General features: G+C 35.7%; 1 protein-coding gene across 12 annotated transcripts in view; it reads right to left on the bottom strand.

The window, feature by feature from the left end:
- Nucleotides 1-20,826, bottom strand: part of LOC141403450 (protein alan shepard-like) — a 684,579-nt gene that overhangs the window by 277,417 nt on the left and 386,336 nt on the right. For all 12 annotated transcript variants that reach the window (XM_073985876.1, XM_073985872.1, XM_073985868.1 and 9 more), the window contains one exon: nt 7,304-7,761. In XM_073985876.1, coding sequence (XP_073841977.1) covers nt 7,304-7,633 — 330 coding nt within the window. In that variant the 5' untranslated portion in view covers nt 7,634-7,761. The remainder of the gene's footprint in view (nt 1-7,303; nt 7,762-20,826) is intronic.

A 20,826-nucleotide genomic window follows, 5' to 3' on the forward strand; every position in this document is an offset into this window, starting at 1 on the left:
AATTTAAAATAAGTTTTAATATTTAAATGACATATATGATTTAGTTTAGATTTATATTAATATTTATGTTCTCTGCATAACTAAAAATACACCTAATTTGAATATTTGTCCTGTGGATTGATTTCAGTTAACTTAACCGTACATAAGGACAACAAACATGTGTGGGAGATGTATATAATAAATAATAAATAAATTTCCATATTTGTTCTACAAATCACCATTTTGAAATGGTGCAAGCAGGGTTTTCTTGAATTTTTCGTAGCCCATATCTAGCGAAGTATTGACTTTCCAACGAAACAAATAAAATTAAAAAAAAATATTAATAATACAAAACATTCTTTATATTAAATTTAACAGAAAATGTTGAAAATTTTCGTCAAATGTAGTCGAATGTGTTGTCCGTTATAGTCAAACTTCGAACTTGATCTAAGGTTGAGAGAAATATTTGGATCTGAAAAGTCTATACTGTCTGACTGTTTGCAAGGGATGTTTGTACCTGTATAAATGTTTTATACCTTTAGCGAAGACTAAATACCAAATTTCAGTTATTCCGTTTGAAAAATGTGGCTAAAATGACTGAAAGTTTTATCCCCCAACGAAGACTGACTATCAAATTTCCGCCATTTCGGTGGGATATTGAGGCTACAACCTTCAAACTACAGAAAATCGGGAGGTACTGTTCCATGGGGGCTATATTAAGGCGAGGACCTATACTGACAAATTTCAAGTGGAAAATTGTGCACCCCAGCTAAGATCATATACCAAATTTCAACCATTTCGGTGGGATATTGAGGCCACAACCTTCAAAATACCGAAAATCGGGAGGTACCGTTCAATATGAAGACATGAACCTACATATATCGACAAATTTTAGGTGGAGTTCTTTATACGCCCAACGAAGACTAAATACCAAATTTCAACCATGTCGGTGGGATATTGAAGCCACAACCTTCAAAATACCGAAAATCTGGAGGTACGTTTTACGGTGGCTATATGAAGGCGTGGACCTATTTCATATGGAACGTTTAATACCCAAATAAAGACCAAATACCAGATTTCAGCCGTTTCGGTGGATTATTGTGACCACAAACCTCACAATACCGAAAATCGGGAGGTACCGTTCTAGGGGGGGCTATATGAAGGTGTGCACCTATTTGGACAAGTTTATGGGGCAAAGTTTTACACCCCAAGGAAGACTAAGTACCAAATTTCAGCCATTTCGGTGTGATAATTAAGCAAAAACCTGGCAAATACCGATAATCTGGTGGTACCGTTCTATGAGGAATATATCAAAACGGGGACTGATAAAGCCCATTTGAAATACCAAACAACTTAGTAGTAATAGAAACTTCTAAACGAAATGACAAAGCTCTATCTTAAAATAAGCGAGCTGTATCTTGATTTCAACAGACGGACGGACACGCGGACCTGGTTATATCGACATAGAATTTTGCCCAGATCAAGAATATATACACTTTAGAGGGTCTCCGATGAATATTTCGATGTGATGCAAACAGAATGATAAAATTAATTATACCCTCCTTTATGAGAAATTGAGAACAAATTCCACCTCAAATATTCTAAAAATAAAACATATGTTTTTTAGCTTATCTTTCAACTTCTATTGGTTATGACTTTTTGACATTTTTTCTCAAAAATGATTTCCTGTAGTGAGAATGAATATTTGCCTATAAATGCCCAAAATAACGATAAATCCATTTTATAATAAAAAAAGGTTCCGCACACACCACTTTAAAAAAAAATCCTATGAAACGAAAAAAATTTTTCTCAAAAAATAGTGAACAACGAACACTTATGGCATTTTGGTTATGTCGTGTGCCCCTATACCTTAAATACCGGCTTACAGTGATTTAAAAAAAATCCAAAATTCTGAAAAAAATAAAAAATTTAAAAGTATTTTGTGCGGAAGCTTTTTTTATCGAATCACTTTATTATTAAGATTTTATGTAATCATAGGTAGAAACTAATCAAAATATCATACAGGGATACGAGGTTGTAAAAAAGTCATAACCCTAGTGGCCATAGAATAAGTAATTATTTTAGTGGACACAGAATAACTAGATATTCAGTGCGACATGCCCTTGTTAAAATAATGGGTTTTGTAAGTGGATACGTCTACCAAAAAGTACTATAAAAATCAATTACTTTGTGAGGACTTTTTTGCTGGAAATAAATCATGGCACAATTACCAAGGTAGTGGTTTCACACCAGCTGTTCGAATATGAAGTGTCAAATTCCTTTATAAAAAAATATTTTTGTTGTAATTTCCCCAACAACATAAAGAAAATTTTGAAATAACATATTACAAATATGTCGATGCCACTACCTGCTTTAAAAGGAAAGAAAGTGTTTCAAGAAAACCATACAATTCGCTTGTATAAAAACCACTGCAACTCTATGAAGATAAGTTTGTCCACTCACCTGCTAAATATATTTGATAAAATTACCGCAGCTGTGTTTCTTCTTCTGCGGGACTTACCATCGCTAAGGCGTATACATAGATTATAACAATTAAAAAAGTCTTTCGGATGTAATGATAACATGTTCTGTAGAACTTTCCCTTAAATACGCGTATATATTTATACCCTTAGCATTTATGCTAACGAGGGTATATTCACAATCATACGGGCAAAATGTGCCTCATTGAAATAATGGTTTTAGACCCCAATTATGTTTGGACGAAATGTGTTTCAGACAATTTGGAGTCGATTTAGCCATGTCCTTCCGTATGTCCCTCTGTCTATCTGGATCAACCGATTCAGTCCAAAATTTGACTTTCGTAATATTTTGTCCAAACTTAGTTTATGTTCGAAGATGGATTATATCGGTACACTCCTTCCGGTGCCTCCCCCACAAAAGTTCGCAAAATTTGTTCTCACGATAACGCTTGAAGGGAGCAACCGATTTGGTCCATACTATGCACATCGTAAAATGTCTACCAGGTTTAGGCGAGGTTTTAATATTGACTCAATTGGCCTACTCCTTCTGGTACCTCCCACACAAAGTTTCGGAAAATTTCAGTTTAGGATCTGCGCTCGAAACGCTTTGATTTTTGTTGTAACAATTTGTATTTACGGCCCCCTATACGACGGTATAAATTTGATGTGAAGCAAGTTCATACTTCCTGAGAAAATAGCGTGAAAGATGCAAAAAAACTCCTATGACACCGAGTGTAGTGGTTGGAGCGCAAGATAATTCTCGAACGGGTCTGCCAATTCGATCCAAAATTTGGCATTCGTAATATTTCGTCCAAACTTAGTTTAAGTTCGAAGATAAGCCATATCGGTGCAGGTACCTTCCCCACAAAAGTTCAAAAATGTTTGACAAATTGTGCGCACGATAACTCTAGAAGGGAATGACCGTTTTGGTACATACTTTGCACATCCTAATATATCTACCAGATAAAGGTCAGGTTCGAATATAGGCTATATTTGTCCACTCCTTCGAGTACCTCTCACACAAAGTTTCGGATAAATTCACTCTAAGACCTGCTCTCGAATCACTTTGATTTTTGTTGAAGCAACTTGCATTCGCTGCCTCAATTGCGACGCTTAAAGTGTTTTAGGGGTAAGTCCATACTTCTTGAGAAAACAGCCTGAAAAGTGTAAAGACCCCTATGACACCATATGTAGTCGCCGGAGAGAAGAGGACGATAACTCTCGAACTGACCAATCGATTTGGTCCAAAAAGTTCAATATTTGTGTCTAAGTGCATTTTAGGTCCTGTTCAAAGATCCTTTGAAAATATATACCGATGCTATTCGTTGTGGACCTGTTTTCAGCCATATTATGTTTTCCATGCTTCCTGGCATACTGGAACAAAAGTTATACGATGACCCACTGAAATGACTAGTAGGCGCAATATCTATCAAATAGATGTCGGATCATTCCATTAAGTACATCCTCCGCAATACTTTTGAACTTTAATCCACAATTTTGTCGGCAAGTTCAAATGTCCAAAAAGGGCCACAAAATTCTTAAAAGACCCTAGATACATTCGATCTGTACGTAGATGAAAGTTTCAATTCACATTCGCTGAGGTATCGGCAAAGCCAACGATACTTTTTATTCCCTCCACCATCATATGGAGGGTATAATTAAATTTGTCATTCCGTTTGTAACACATCGAAATATAAGATATATATTCTTGATCATGGTAAAATTCTAAGTCGACATAACTATGTCCGTCTGTCCGTCCGTCTGTTGAAGTCAATACACAGCTCGCAATTTTTCAAATGGAGCTTTGTAATTTGGTATAGAAGTTTCTATTACTCCTAGGATGTTTGGTATTGCAAATGGACTATATCGGTCCACGTTTTGATATAGCCCCCATAGAAGGGTACCACCCGATTTTCGGTATTTTCATTTTTTTAGCATCATTATCGCACCGAAATGGCTGAACTTTGGTACTTAGTCTTCGATGGGAGTATAAAACTTTCCCTCAGAATTTTGTTGGTATAGGTCCATAGAACGGTCAATAGAACGGTACCACCCAATTTTCGGTTTTTTTTAAGTTTGTGCCATCAATATTCCACCGAAATTATTGAAATTTGGTACTAAGACTTCCATTTCAAAGAAATTTGTGGGTATAGGTCCAAGCCTTCATTTAGCCCCCATAGAACGGTACCGCCCGATTTCCGGTATTTTGAAGGTTGTGGCCTCAATATTCCTCCGAAATGGCATACTTTTGGTATCTAGACTTCGTTGGTGGTATAAAACTTTGGTTCAGAAATTTGTCGCTACAGGCCCACGCCTTAAGATAGCCCCCATAGGAGGGTTCCGCCAGATTTTCCGTATTTTGAAGGCTGTGGCCACAGCAACCCACCGAAATGGCTGACATTTGGTTTCTAGTCTTTGTTGGGGGTATACAACTTTCCCTCAAAAATTTATCGGAACAGGTCCATGCCTTCATCTAGCACCCGTAGAACGACACCTCCCGATTTCTGGTATTTTAAAGGTTGCGGCCTCAATATTCCATCGAAATGGCTGACATTTTTTATTTAGTCTTCATTTGGGTTGACATTTGGTATTTAGTCTTGGTTGGGGGTATTAAACTTTCCCCTCTAAATTTGTCGGTATAGGTTCACGCCTTCACATAGCCATATAAACGGTACATCCCAATTTTTGATATTTTGAAGAGTGTGGCCTCAATATTTCACCGAAATGGCTGAAATTTGGTCCACGCCTTCATACTGCCCTTATAGGTTTGTGGCCACAACCTTCAAAATACCGAAAATCAGCCTGTAATTTGGTATTTAGTCTACGTTGGAGGTAAAAAGCTTTCCGACTGAGTGTTGTGACGTGAATATCCCACCGAAATGTCTGAAATTTGTTATTTCGTCATCCATGGGGTTATAAAATATTCCAGAAGATAATTATCTGTATAGGTCCATGTCTTCCCAGCAAAATAATTTAGAAGTAGTGCAATGTGGACTAGTTCTGTCACGGCATGTTTTGATGCAGTTCAAACGGAGTCGTGAAAAAGGCACTCCACTCCTCACATTTTAACTGCATTTGGATGCAATCCAAAGAATCACCTCCACTTGTCACATTTTAACAACATCCGGATGCAGTTCAGCGGAGTCGTGAAAAGGGCACTCCAATTCCTCACAATTTAACAGCATCCGGATGCAGTCCAAACGGAGTCGGTACATTTTATTAGCAGTTGTTAGAGATCCCTACATGTACATAAATCAGTTTGTGCATCTCTACAGGCAGCGGCATAAGCGAGACAAGCATGTTAACATTTCCAAACATTTGTTAATACAACCTAAATAATATTTAATTTGTGAACATTTTTCCGGTAACTCCCGAGAAGAAAATTTCCCAATGGAGTGCTGTTGGAGTACATGTCGAAAACTTAACTGGTGATGGGAAAAAAACCCATTTAGCAGATGAAACAAAAACAGTTCAGCTTGGAGTAAATGGAGAGCGGAGGAAACACGCATGTTTGCGATTGAATTCAATGGAGAATTTTCATAATTTGTGTTAATGTAATAAAGTTCTTAATATTTTTGTTTTACATAAATAATAAATGCATTTTTTTGTTCTGGGATATTTTGTAATGGCTTGCACAATTTCCGCAGAATGCCTGTATCAAAACACGTGCTTTGGACTACCTCCTATTCTACCCCAAAGGGTTAGTTAAAATGCTATGCCAAAGGGTCAGTTAAAATGCAGTGCCAGAGGGTCAGTTTAAATGCAGTGCCAAAGGGTCAGTTAAAATGCAGTGCAATGGAGTGTCTATTTCAGTAGTCATGCTCTTGTAAAAATCATGAGTGAAAATGTATAATTTGATGCACTTCCAGATCACTTGTACATATCATTTAACTGTCTCTTTGGAGGCAAACTTTTTGCTGGGTTCCTATATCCCCCATAGAAGCGTACCTCTTATTTTCGATATTTTGAAGTTTTTGGTCACATTACCGAAATATCGTAAGTTTGATATTTAGTCTTCTTTAAGCCTGAAAACTTTCCGCCAGATACTTGTCGGTATAGATCGAAGTTTTGATACAGCTCCCATACAACGGTACCCGCCGAAGGGTATTTTAAAATTGCTGAAATTTGGTATTTAGTCTTCTTCATAAACGAAAGGAAACTAATAGTTCCATTTTACTTCAATACATCTCGTGGTGGTGGGTATAACAAGTTCGGCCTGGCCGAACTTAACGCCGTTTTTACTTGTTTAACCCTATTCTTAAGAATAACAATCCCATTCCTATTCCTTTATCTAAAATGAGCTACTAATTAAAATGTTGAGATTAGATAAAGAAAAATGTCAATTAATTAGTTTGTAAGATATGTTATCTTCATAAAATAAGGCCAGAGGAAATAACTTCTTTAAATCTGACAAGCAGTTGGAGGAAATCTTATTAATTTCTATCGTGTTTTTGTGTCACATTTGTTTTTGCTCTCAGAGTTTTGGAGAGGATGCAAGGAAAGCGAAAAAATAATGCCTAAAAGCACTCAATAGAAGTAGAATAAGCGACTTTGTGTTCGCTTGTTCATTTATCAGGAAATTTGTTTTTTTCTGTTGTTGTTCTTGGTAGTATTTTTTATCCATTTAGTTGCTGCAATTGTATTCTCATTGTAGTTATGTACAAAGTGTGTATTTACGTAGGTGTTTTGGTTGTTGGAACTTAAGTATTAAAAAGGTAATTAATTTTATTTTGTTGCTGCTACTGCAGTTGTTCGTTACAGAATCATATTGGTGGGGGCGAGGTGAGATGAGAAAATGGTAAACTAGGGGCAAAGGAAAAAAAACAACTATTTAATTCACTTACCTTTCCTTTAATTGGTGTAGTACTGTAAATTGGATTTGTATTTGGCATAAAACCAGCAGTTGTTGCAGTTGAGACACCACCGCCAGCAGCAGCAATCTCATGGCCAACACCTACTATGGCTGTACTTCCGCCAACACCAACACCACCACTAGTAACAATATTACTGGCATTGTTGCTAACAAACCAAGGCGAGTGTTGTTGATGGGCATGTGGCAGGGGGACATGCTGTTGCGGAGCATACTGTTGCATCGTGGGACCATTATAACGAAATGGAGGCGGTGGTGTAGCCTGTTGTGTGGGTCCCAAATACTGGACTGTCTGCATATTCATTGTTGTCCTTGGGAATGCGGGCTCAGATGATATGCCACAATTACACAGACACTCTTATAATCACCGACAACGACAGTTGGAAGACAGAGATAGATGAAGTGTGTATGTATGTGTGGATGGATGTACAACTGAAATAGAAATGAAAATTTTGTATAAAAATTAATTAAAATAAAATACAAAATTACATAAACTAGATTCACTGTATGGGGGTAAAGTTCAAATAAAAACCTTTGAACTACAAAATAGTATAAAATAAAATAACAACATCTTGTTGAGTTTACCGATATAAGCTTTATGATATCTATGTGTAAACTTTGAACTAATTTTCCAGAAAGAATTAAAATCCATGTACCAACCAAAGCTATGATGATGTGACATTACACACACTAAATAGCACAAACAGTTTTTATCTAAATCAGACATGTATTAGCAAATTAAAGTTTGTGACAGTCTACACAGTGATTTGAAACAGTTTACGTGCTCAGCAAATTTGGCTGGACTTTGACTCGAAATCGTAGCTGGAATTAGGCGATGATAAATATCAGGTTTTGGCCTTGATTGGTTTTAGCATGACAAATCCATGTCTCGGCCTCTTATTCTTCTGAAGTGAACGCCGACATTTCCACGAATTCCCATGGGAAGCCACAAAAACATTTGTTATTGGAAATGATCTGAAATGTGTCGCGCCAAATTAAAAAACAATCCACATAATGAAAGCTTTAAGTGAGTGAAAAAGGATATTTTGAAAATATTCAAAGATGTATGGGGATTTCTGAGTGAAATCGGACACTTTTTAAAAAAGTGGTTTTTGATTTCCTCTATTTTTTGCTGTGTTGTAGAGCTGGCAAAAAATCGATGGCACTATCGATAGTATCGATTTTTTTAATTCAATATCATTAGATATAGATATTAATTTTTATACCCTAGACCACTATGTGGGGAGGGTATTATAAGTTGGTTTTCGCCAAAAAGTTTGTAACGCATCAAAATAATGGTCGTAGACCCATACTTATATATACCAAAATGAATGTCTCGGCGAGCTGAGTCGACCTGTCCGTCTGTCCATCTAAACCTTGTAATCACGCTACAGGTCGCAATTTTGATCGGATCGTCACGAAATTTGGGATGTTGATGGGGGTCCCGGAGTGGAAGAAGCCTATTGATTTTGGTGATAGTCGGATAATATTTAGGGGTCGAAAAGGGAAAAAAAACTTAGGTGGATAAAAAGACAACGTTTTTTTCCAAAGCCAATATCTTAGCTTCTGTATGGGGTATAGCAAAAGCAAAACCTGACAATGAAAACAGAAAATATCGCCTTTCTAGTGATGTAAAGTAGGTGCTCGTAGGTGATCAAACAACGAAGATATCGCAATAGTAGCAAATCAAACCCCAATTTTCATTTTTGCGATTTTAATTATATTGACAAATATCACAGCTTTGGTTTAAAATTTTCCAAAAGGAAAGCCTGACTATGAAAGTAGAAGATCCCTTCTTTACAATGATGCAAACTAGGTCGGCGTAGGTAACCAAATAACGGAGATATCGCAAAAGTCGGTAATACATCCCATTTTTCTATTTTTTGGAAATCACGCTACAGGTCGCAATTTTGATCGGATCGTCACGAAAATTTGAGGGTTCATGGGGGTCCCACAGAGGAAGATTTTGGTGATAGTCGGATAATATTTAGGGGTCGGAATGGGGAAAAGCTCATTTGGAGACAAGTTCAAAGTTTTATTCTTTGTGAATATATTGGCTTCTAGTAGGGGTATTCCAACGGCAAAGCCTGTCAATTCTTCAATTTTTTGCAATCAAGCTACAGGTCGTAATTTTGATTGGATGGTCACGAAATTTTGGTTGCTTATGGGGGTCCCAGAGACAAAGAGGCATATTATTTTTGGTGTTAGTCCGTTTATATTCCCCAAAAGAAATGTTTACCAGTGAAAAGCTTATGCTCAGGGGTAGTGGTGTAGGGTATCACATGGTCGGCCCCGTCCCGACTATAGCCTTTGCTCACTTGTTATTTTTGTGTCCTTTTAATTGATAAAAGCAATTGTTTTTTCTCCTTAATATTTCTGTGATGTACTTGTGCAAAAAGTCAAGAAAAACATAGACATATCCGCCATTTTTATTTCCAACTTAGTGGTGATGACAAATTAACGATAATATCGACAGCTATCGATTTTTTCGAAAATATCTAATGTTGGGAATATCGATTGTTTGTCAGCTCTACTGTTTTGATGCTGCTCATCACCAAAACATTTTAGAATGTTTTCAGATTTTTTTTGAGTAACGGTTTGAGAGATATCGCGCCTTGAAAAAGTCGAATTCTGTTAAAACTATATGCAAAGAAATACTAATAACATCTTTACTATTTAAAAAAAATCTTTTTTCGTATTTTTTGTTGTTTTATCAGCTATTTAATAAAAAAAAAACAGAAAAAATGCACAGTGGGCTAGGTTGCGATTTGCGCGATTTAATATTTAAAATCAGTTTTTAACACTCATAACATCTTCAATAATGGTCCAAGAAGAAAAAACTTTTTTGTATATTTTATTTTTTTTATCAGCTTTCTAATAAAAAAAAAAACAAAAAAAGTGTTTGCACACTGGGCTTTTTTGCAATTTTCGCGATTTAATATTTAAAGTCAATATTTATCAATGATTTTACTATTTCTTGAAATTTTCTTCGATTCCCGCCACCAAACAGGACTTAAAATTTTTGTAATTAATTGTAGTTTAATACAAACAAAAGAAAATCGAAGAGTACAATAATCAATAAAAATTTATTTCAAATATTAAATCGTGAAAGTTCCATCCAACCCCACTTTGCAATATTTTTTTCTCTTTTTTATTAGATAACTGATTAAACAAAAAAAAAAAAACACAAAAATACAAAACAAGTAAGAACATCGTTTTTGTTATACCCTCCACCACGAGTTGTATTAAAGTAAAATCGAACAATTTGTTTCCTTTCGTTTATGAAGAAGACTAAATACCAACTTTCAGCAAGTTCGGTAAAACAATGTAGATAACCTTCAAAATACCACAATTCGGGAGGTACCGTTCCATCGGGGCTATATCAAAACGTCGATCTATACCAACAAATTTCTGGCGGAAAGTTGTTAGACTCAAAGAAGACTAAATATCAAATTTCCGATATTTCGTTAAAACCTTCAAAATGCCGAAAAACAAGAGGTATGCTTCTATGGGGGATATAGGAACCCGCGGACCTATACTGATAATTCTCTTCGGGAATATTTTATAACACCATTGGAGACTAAATAACAAATTACTGAAATTTCGGTGGGATATTGACGTCACAACCTTCAGAATTTCCAAAATCAGAAGGTACCGTTCTATGGGGGCTATATCAGTCAGGAAGGCTTTTACTTCCAACAAAGACAAAATACCTAATTTCAGCCATTTCGGTGGGTTACTGTGGCCACAACCTTCATAATACCGAAAATCGAGAGGTACCGTTCTATGGGGGCTATAAGAAGGCGTGAACCTATACCGACAAATTTCTGGGAGGAAGTTTTATACCCCTAAAGAAGACTAAGTACCAAATTGCAGCTATGTCGGTGTGATAATGAGGCTAAAACCTAAACAAAAACAAAATACGGGAAAATAGGGAGGTAAAGGCGTGAATCTATACCGACAAAATTCATATGGTACGTTGAATAGCCCAAATTAAGACCAAATATCAAATGTCAACCATTTCGGTGGAATATTGAGGCAACAACCTTTAAAATACCGGATATAGGGAGGTACCGTTCTATGGGGGCTATATTAAGGCGTGGACCTATACGACAAGTTTCCGGGAGAAAGTCCAAATACCAAATTTCAGCCGTTTCGATGGATTATTGTGGCCACAACCCTCACAATACCGAAAATCGGAAGGTACCGTTCTATGGGGGCTATATGAAGCCGGGGACCTATTCCGACAAGTTTATGTGAGAAAGTTTTATACCCCCAACGACGACTAACTACCAAATGTCATCCATTTCCGTGTGATAATGAGGCAAAAACCTTCGTAATACCGAAAAGCGGGAGGTACCGTTCTATGGGGGCTATATCAAAACGTGGACCGATATTGTCCTTTTACCAAACATCCTACGAGTAATAAAATCTTCTATACCAAATTACAAAGCTCTATCTTAAAAATTGCGAACTGTACCTTGATTTCAACAGACGGACGAATGGACAGAGGGACATTGTTATATCGACCCTGCACCCATTACGACGGTACGACATTTGCAGGGGCAAGTCCATACTACCTGAGAAAATATCTCGAAAGTTGTAAAAAACACCTATGGACTTTATATATTTCGGTAGCAACTGGAGGCACATTTCATTACCCCGTAGGCGCTTGCTCCCAGGTTTTATAGTTTTCGAACTGTGGGTCCAACTCTACATGAATATAATTTCAAGAAGTCCCAAAATTTTCGATATCGGAAATTGATTTCAGATATCCACTTTATATATTTCGGTAGCTATTGGATGCACATTTCATTCCCCCGTTGGCGCTTGTTCCCAGGTTTTATAGTTTTGGAACTATGGGTCCAACTCTTCATGGATATAATTTCAAGAAATCCCAAAATTTTCGATACCGCAAATTGATTTCAGATATGGACTTTATATATTTCGGTAGCTACTGGAGGCACATTTCATTCCCCCGTCGGCGCTTGTTCCAGGGTTTTATAGTTTTCGAACTGTGGGTCCAACTCTTCATGGATATAATTTCAAGTAGGGCCAAAATTTTCGATATCGGAAATTGATTTCAGATATGGACTGAATATATTTCGGTAGCTAGTGGAGGCACATTTTATTCCCTCGTTGGCGCTTGTTTTCAGGTTTTATAGTTTTCGAACTGTGGGTCTAACTCTTCATGGATATAATTTCAAGAAATCCCAAAATTTTCGATACCGGAAATTGATTTCAGATATGGACTTTATATATTTCGGTAGCTACTGGAGGCACATTTCATTCCACCGTTGGCGCTTGTTCCCAGGTTTTATAGTTTTCGAACTGTGGGTCCAACTCTTCATGGATATAATTTCAAGAAGTCCCAACATTTTCGATATCGGAAATTGATTTCAGATATGGACTGAATATATTTCGGTAGCTAGTGGAGGCACATTTCACTCCCTCGTTGGCGCTTGTTCCCAGGTTTTATAGTTTTCGAACTGTGGGTCCAACTCTTCATGGATATAATTTAAAGAATTCCCAAAATTTTCGATACCGGAAATTGATTTCAGATATGGACTTTATATATTTCGGCAGCAACTGGAGGCACATTTCATTCCCCCGTAGGCGAACGATAACTCTCGAACCGATCAACCGATTTTGTGTAAAATTTCGCCTTCGTAATATTTTGTCCAAACTTAATTTATGTTCGAAGATGGGCAATATCTGTCCACACCTTCCGGTATCTCACCCCAAAGGTTAAAAAAGCGGAGCAATCAATTTGGTCGAAACTTTGGATCTCCCAATATTTTGTCCAAAATTTAGTTTAACTTTTAAACATGTGCACATGCACAGAAAAGTTTAATATTTTTGAACAAGTGCAGTTTAGGGTCTATTCGAAGATCCTTTAGAAAGTTATGGTCTTGTTTACAGCAATATTATGTGTTTCGTGGACAAGACCATACCTCCTGACATGGTGGTCCAAAAGCTGTAAATTATACTGTGACCAACTGAAGTTTATTGGTGGATATATCGAAAAGAAATGACTCCCAAAATAAGATCCACTTCTAAAATTTACTATGTCGATCTTTTTCTTCAAGTACTTCATCTGCAACACTTTTGAGCTAATCAACATTTTTGCCGGCAAGTTATAATGTCAAAAAGGGTCATAAAATTCTGAAAACATAATTTTTGTGGAAAATAATTTTGGTTGTGTAGCCGGTATTCGTTCTGTCCGAAGTTGGAAGTTTCAATTCACATAGACTAAGGGGAAATATCTCTGTCGACAAAGCCGACTGATACTTCTTTAAAGCAGTCGCGATGATATTACAAAACATATTGGTGCTGCAACAATACACATTGTTATTCTTCTACAATATATATACAATACAATACAATATATCTATGTATACAATATATCTACAATATATTGCCAGAGTACCTTATTGCTCCTATTATACAAGACTATTTTTGTTGTTTTATCACCTCAAATGTGGAGTAACCCTTAGCTGGAGCGCACCGTAACTCTCGAACGAATCAATCGAATTGGTTAAAAATTTGGACCTCGTTATAGTTTATCCAAATTGAGATAAAGTTCCAAGATAGGTCCGATCAATCCACTCCCACGGTTTCCTCCTCCACAAAATTCCAAAATTTTTTGCATAATGTTGCGCAAGATATCTCTCGAAAGGAGATATCGTAAAGGGGTAGAAATTGCCATACAAAGATTCGGAAAAGTGATGCTTTCGAACTTTTTTTGCAAAAGGTTTCTGTAGGCAAACCATTCCTCGGTTATTATTACGTCAATAAAGTCGGTGAAAGGTAGTCAGGAAGACTTAATACAAAATGTAAGCCATTTCAGTGTGATGTTGAGTCCACAATCTTCAAAATATCGGAAATCGGGAGGTACCGTTCTATGGGGTGTGAAGTTTCATATCCCTAACAAAGACTTAATACAAAATTTCTGCCATTTCGTTGGGATATTTAGACCACAAATCCTTGTATATATTTTTGCATATGCTAATTTAATGCAAATATGTCAAAATATGCACGATATGCAAAATATTTCTGGGCCTAATTCGTTTTATTTTGTGATAAAGCGAGTTTCTGTCTAATCAGATTTTCTTTACGACCATCCTAACGATATATAACAAAAACATTGTTCCACAACATCCCTTACGGGACAAGGGAGACTTCTCTCATATCAATGAGTGCACCCCGATTCATATTAAGCTCAATGATATGGGACCTACTGTTTATCGCCGAGCCCGAACGGCGTGCCTTAAGACACCACTTGTAGAGAAGTTTTTCAAGGCTGAAATACTCAGGAAATGTCGCCAACATTACTGAGGGGTATTTGTCCACCGTTGAAAAATGTTTGATGTTGCCTGGCCGGGGAATCGAACCACTGACCTTCTGCGTGCAAGGCGGGCGTGCATACCATTGCACCACGGTGGCACCCAAACGATAACGATATATGCATTTGCATATGACTCCGCTGTCTATTAATTATTTAAGAATCAAGCTTCTTTTTGTGTGCTTCTTCTATATCCCGAAAGGCAGCCTGACAGTTGTATAAGAAAACCTTGCATTAGATCCAAAGAAGTGGATATTTTATACGTTTTTTTGCTAGTTCTACATTGACGGTGAAAGTGAACCCCGACTATCTACAAACCCACAGCCAAACTCATCTTTTTCTTATGACAGCTATAATAAAATGTGTTACAGTGAGGTGTTGCGAAGTCTATCGCAATCGACCTTCTTTAAAAACAGTTCGTACATTACAGAATCTGATTAATGATCTGAGATCTCAATCAATTGACTCATATGCCTTATCATTGTACCGCGACGATCCACAATTGTAAGCTGCCGGTTTATTCACTAGCCATTTAAACTCTTTATACCCTCTGTAGAGCGAAATAATACAGTGGTTGATTAACAGTGAATGATTGATTTTATTTCGAAATTATTATGTCTATTTATACTAAATCATAATTTACATTTATAAGAATATAATATCTAAATACTACGTTAATTGTATTTGTGTGGGTGTACGCGTGCGGGATCATATTGCAACAATGTCAAAATCAGAACGACAATTGTCGTTGGACGTGTGAACGAAATATGTCATACGACACCAAGAGGTATTTGGAGTAACTGACCACCGACAACATGAATGAATGAAGTCAGTGACTCTTTGTTGGTGAATAATATTAAAGTATTATGAGCTGTTAATATTTTGATATTGAAATGGATGAAGTTAAATAATATAAACATTTATGACACACGTACACTACACCTTCCCTTTTTAGAAGAATGATGATACAATGTGAAATTGGATTATCATTCTTTAACATAGTTTTTTATGTACTAGGTATTTTAAACATTTTCTTATTCTTATTATGTTTTATATTTACGTAGTTTAGTTAGATAGCTAGTTTTATTATACTTAACATTTATATTTAAAATATTTTGTATTTTTTAAACATTTGTTCTCATTTTTAAAACATTTTTTTTCTCATTTTTAACACATTTTTTCATTTTTAACACATTTTTAACACATTTGATCAAATGTGTTTTGTTTTTCTATTTATTAAATGGTTTTAATCTATCTTTATGAACTAGTTGTTGCTTTCCTTTGCTATCCCTAATTTTTATATTATTTCTATCATTTACGTCAGATACCGTATATGGTCCTAAATATTTACTCTGTAGTGTACGTATTTATGTGCGTCATTATTATTAATGACTTCATAGACATTGGGCTTATTATCATTACACTGTCCATTAATTTCTTTAGTATTACCTGCGCAGGTATTTTCCTGATTTTTAGACGATCTTGTCATTATCTTCATGATATTACTTGTCATGTCCTTAAGTTCATCTACCGTAATACGGGATAGTGCGTCTGCTACGCTATTGTCCTTCCCCTTGAGGTATTCTACTATAAAATCATATTCTTCCAAATCTAATCTAATCCGTGTTAGTTTGGAGCTTGGATTCCGCATAGAAAATAGATATACAAGTGGCCTGTGATCTGATCTTACCAAAAATTTTCTTCCATATACATAGGGTCTAAAATGTTTGATTGCCCAGTGTATCGCTATTAACTCTTGTTCTATAGTAGATTTGTTGGATTCTCCCTTTGTAAAAGTTCTTGATGCATACGAAACTGGAAGTTGTATTCCATTATAATCTTGCGTTAAAACAGCGCCACATGCATGTTTGCTGGCGTCTGTAGTTATACAGAATTCCTTTTTGAAATCTGGATATTGTAACAGCGTAGGTTTCATTAATTCATTTTTCAAATATTTAAACGCCATATTACATTCAGGTGTCCATTCAAACGGAACATTATTTTTGCTCAAACGAGTTAAATGACGAGAGTGTTCTGAAAAATTTTTAATGAAACGTCTGTAGTAGTTACAAAATGCTACAAACCGTTTAACGCTATCAGCATCTGTGGGCGTTGGATATCTTTTAATAACGTCATATTTACTTTCATCAGGAAGTATGCCCTTATCAGTACATTTATGACCCAAAAACGTAACTTCATGCATAAAAAATGAACACTTTTCTGGGTGTAGTTTCAAGCTGTAACGTCTGCATAATTGAAAAACATCTCTTAAATTTTTGAACATGTGTTTTTCAGAGCATCCTACTACTATTAAATCGTCCATGTACAGAAATGCTTGTGATGGTTTCAGTCCTGAAAATGCAAGAGTCATCATGCGTTGGAAAGAGTTTGGTGCTATTTTCAATCCGTATGGAAGTCGAGTATATCGATAAGAACCATTGCTGGTTGAAAATGATGTTATGTTACGGGATTCTTCTTCTAACTCAATCTGATGAAATCCAGACATAAGATCAAGGCATGAAAAATATTTTGCTCTACCGAGTTGATCAAGAATATCATATATTCTTGGAAGGGGAAATTTATCTGCTATCAACTTTTTATTTACTTGACGGTAGTCTACTACTAACCGCCATCTTTTCTCGGAAGAGTTTGGTAATGATTTCTTGGGTACCAGGAGAAGTGGGCTATTATAATCGGAAATAGATGGCTCCACTATTTTATCCTTAATTAATTTTGAGACTTGTTTATCTATTTCTTCCTTATGAGATTCAGGTATTCTATAATTTTTGATATATATTGGCGTTTTGTCACTCAATCTAAGTTTTTGTTTGTAGAAATTATTTGATGTTATAGGTTCACTGTCAATACCGAAAATATCGCTGAATTCAGCACAGAGATTTCTGAGGCCTTCTTTAAAGAGAAAAGGAAATTTTAATTTACTCAGAACTTCTTTAGTTCTTTTATCTGTTTGTTGACATTCCGTTATTATATCATAATTTTCTAATGATTCAAATTTAATATTTTTACTGTTTAATGTAACATCATCTTTAGTTGTATTTATTATTCTTATAAAAGCTGCATCACTTTCTACTATTGTGCTAGCTATGAATATTCCTGGTTGAATTTCTTGATTTGGCACTAGTACTGATTTTTCATTGGTTACTAAACGTGTTTGTTTAATCACTTCTTATCTGGCAGGAAGTAAAATAGCGTTTTCTTTAATTTTGTGAATTAATGGGATTCGTATACAACCGTGGAAATTACGAGGTCTTAAAGCGAAACTGTCATTTCCACTTTTAAAATCTAATAAACAATTATATTTTTTCATAAAGTCCATTCCAAGTATTCCGTCACATTGAATGGGGAAACTCTGTGGGACAATATGAAAATTGTGTGGCACAATAAAATTAGATAATTTAAGATTAACGTCTATTGATCCTAAAGATTTTATGACTCCTTTCCCGATACCTGATAGATTAGTTATATTATTTTTATTCACGTTTTCGTATTGTCCATATAAATTCTTTAATAATGATATGTCAGCACCAGTGTCAACTAGCAATATAAGTCTACATTTTGTGTCGGCATTTTTAACTTCTATAAAATTACTTAGACTGAGATTAAAATAATATATTTCATTTATTCTGGATCGCTCAAGGGGGGCAATTCGTTTCCCGATTGTGTTACATTTACACTTCGGTTATTGTTCCTTTGTCTGTTGTGATTACCACATCTTTTATAAGAATGACCTTGTTGTCTGTTATTATGGTATCTGCGATTGTCTCTATTTTGATTTCTATTTTGATTTTTGTTTTGATTTCTACTTCTATTATTTCTACCTCTTTGGTTGTAGTAGAATACCGAATTGTTACCGTCCGTTGCCTCGGTGCAACTATTGACGAATTTGCTAACGGCATCATTCATAGTATTGAATGTTCCCGCTTCCATTATAATTTTAACTTTGCTATTAGAACAATTCTTTGTCATTGCTTTTATAGCATGCTGTGTACTGTACTTCCTTGCAGTATTATTTGCTAATCCGTCCGAGATATAGGCTTGCTCAAGGGATTTTGTTAATTCTTCTATTTCTTTTACAAATTGACTAGCGGTCTTGTTGTTTTGTCTAAGGTTCATCAATTTGGCAGTAACCACTTCCACTGATTCGCCCTTAACTGTGTTTCTTAGTGTTTCAATTATGTCTCTTAGAGTTGTCTCATTACTAATTAGATTTGTTGCTGTACCTGTAAGTTTGGTTTTCACCAAAGCGACCGATATTTCTTCATGTTCTTCTTGTAGAGTAATAAGTAATTCTAAAGCGACAATAAATTTCTTAAGGTTTTCCGCTTTCCCATCAAATTCTGGAAGCATACTTGATGCCATTTTTAAAAATTCTGCCTTCGGTTGAGCCATTTTGCTTTCTTTTGTAAATATGCTTGGTTGTAATATATCCTTATTGTTCAATTCTGTATTTGTGGATGATTTTCCTGAAATTGTTGTTATTTCTACATCTATTTTATTTGGTCGGTATGGTCTATTACTTCAATGTTGTTAATTAAATTAGCGTTTGGGTTTGAAATTTTGGACTCTTCTGATCCCATTTTTACAATACAATATTTAAGTTTATATTTAAAGTATAAAATATATTTTTATATTACAATAGCTATTTAAGTCTATATGTAATGTATTAAAAAAAATTGTTTGCCAAGAGCGAATTACGTCTTCTGGCCCTGACTGGTGCTGGGTGAGCACTCAGTTGTATAACTAATTTTATATATTAATATAATATTTATTATATATGCTGGTTTTTTTCGCCATTCTTCCTGGTTTCAAGAAAGTTTGAAATTTCGTCTTCTAAAGCCTTAATTCGTTCCCATAATTCAATACATCTTTTCCAGCTCGGTGGAGGATCGCTATTTATTACGCTCAATAAGATAGATATCTGTCTCTTCCTTCGGGCTGTGAAGCCACCCCTTCTTCTTCGGTGGGTGATTACAGGCAGTTTTTCCTCTATCGTCTTAGAATCCGTCTTCCTCTGCCGGTTCCTATATTCTTCTATGCTAATAGCTTGTGGACCCTCTTTGACGGTCGTCCTTCTATTCATGGCAATTTTTCCTTCTTCAGTAGCAAACTGCATACGGTATTGGAATTAAATTTAAATTAATTCCTTTTATGGGCGAGCACTTTAAAACGTTAATATACCCGTTCTAATCAACATTTTCTTTTGTTTTTATAGTGCCATGGGCGAGCACTTTATAATATTATTTTTCCGTGCAGTGCAGATAGAGCACTTGTCACGGTCGCCATGTAGAGCGAAATAATACAGTGGTTGATTAACAGTGAATGATTGATTTTATTTCGAAATTATTATGTCTATTTATACTAAATCATAATTTACATTTATAAGAATATAATATCTAAATACTACGTTAATTGTATTTGTGTGGGTGTACGCGTGCGGGATCATATTGCAACAATGTCAAAATCAGAACGACAATTGTCGTTGGACGTGTGAACGAAATATGTCATACGACACCAAGAGGTATTTGGAGTAACTGACCACCGACAACATGAATGAATGAAGTCAGTGACTCTTTGTTGGTGAATAATATTAAAGTATTATGAGCTGTTAATATTTTGATATTGAAATGGATGAAGTTAAATAATATAAACATTTATGACACACGTACACTACACCTCAGCATTTATGCTAACGAAATTATATACACTTTAATACGGGCAAAATGTGCCACATCGAAATAATGGTTTTAGATCCCAAATATGTTTGGACGAAATCCGTTTCAGACAATTTGTAGTCGATTTAGCAATGTTCGTCTTTCTGTCTGGCTGGCTGGAGCACACGATAACTCTCGAACGGATTAAGCGATTTGGTCCAAAATTTGATATTCGTAATTTGTTGTCCAAACTTGGTTTAAGTTCGAAGATGGCCCATATTGCTCCACTCCCGCGGTTACCTTCTCCACAAAAGTTCAATTTTATTTTCAAAAATCATGCGCACGTTAACTCTCGAAGAGACTGACCGATTTTGTACATACTTTGCAAATCGTAATATTTCTACTAGGCACAGATAAAGTTCGAATATGGACTACATCGGTCCACTCCTCTTCTTGAATCGTTTTGATTATTGTTGTTAC

This window comes from Musca autumnalis, unplaced genomic scaffold (assembly GCF_047663935.1).
Source record: "Musca autumnalis isolate F117 unplaced genomic scaffold, ASM4766393v1 scaffold_4, whole genome shotgun sequence".
Taxonomy (NCBI): domain Eukaryota; kingdom Metazoa; phylum Arthropoda; class Insecta; order Diptera; family Muscidae; genus Musca; species Musca autumnalis.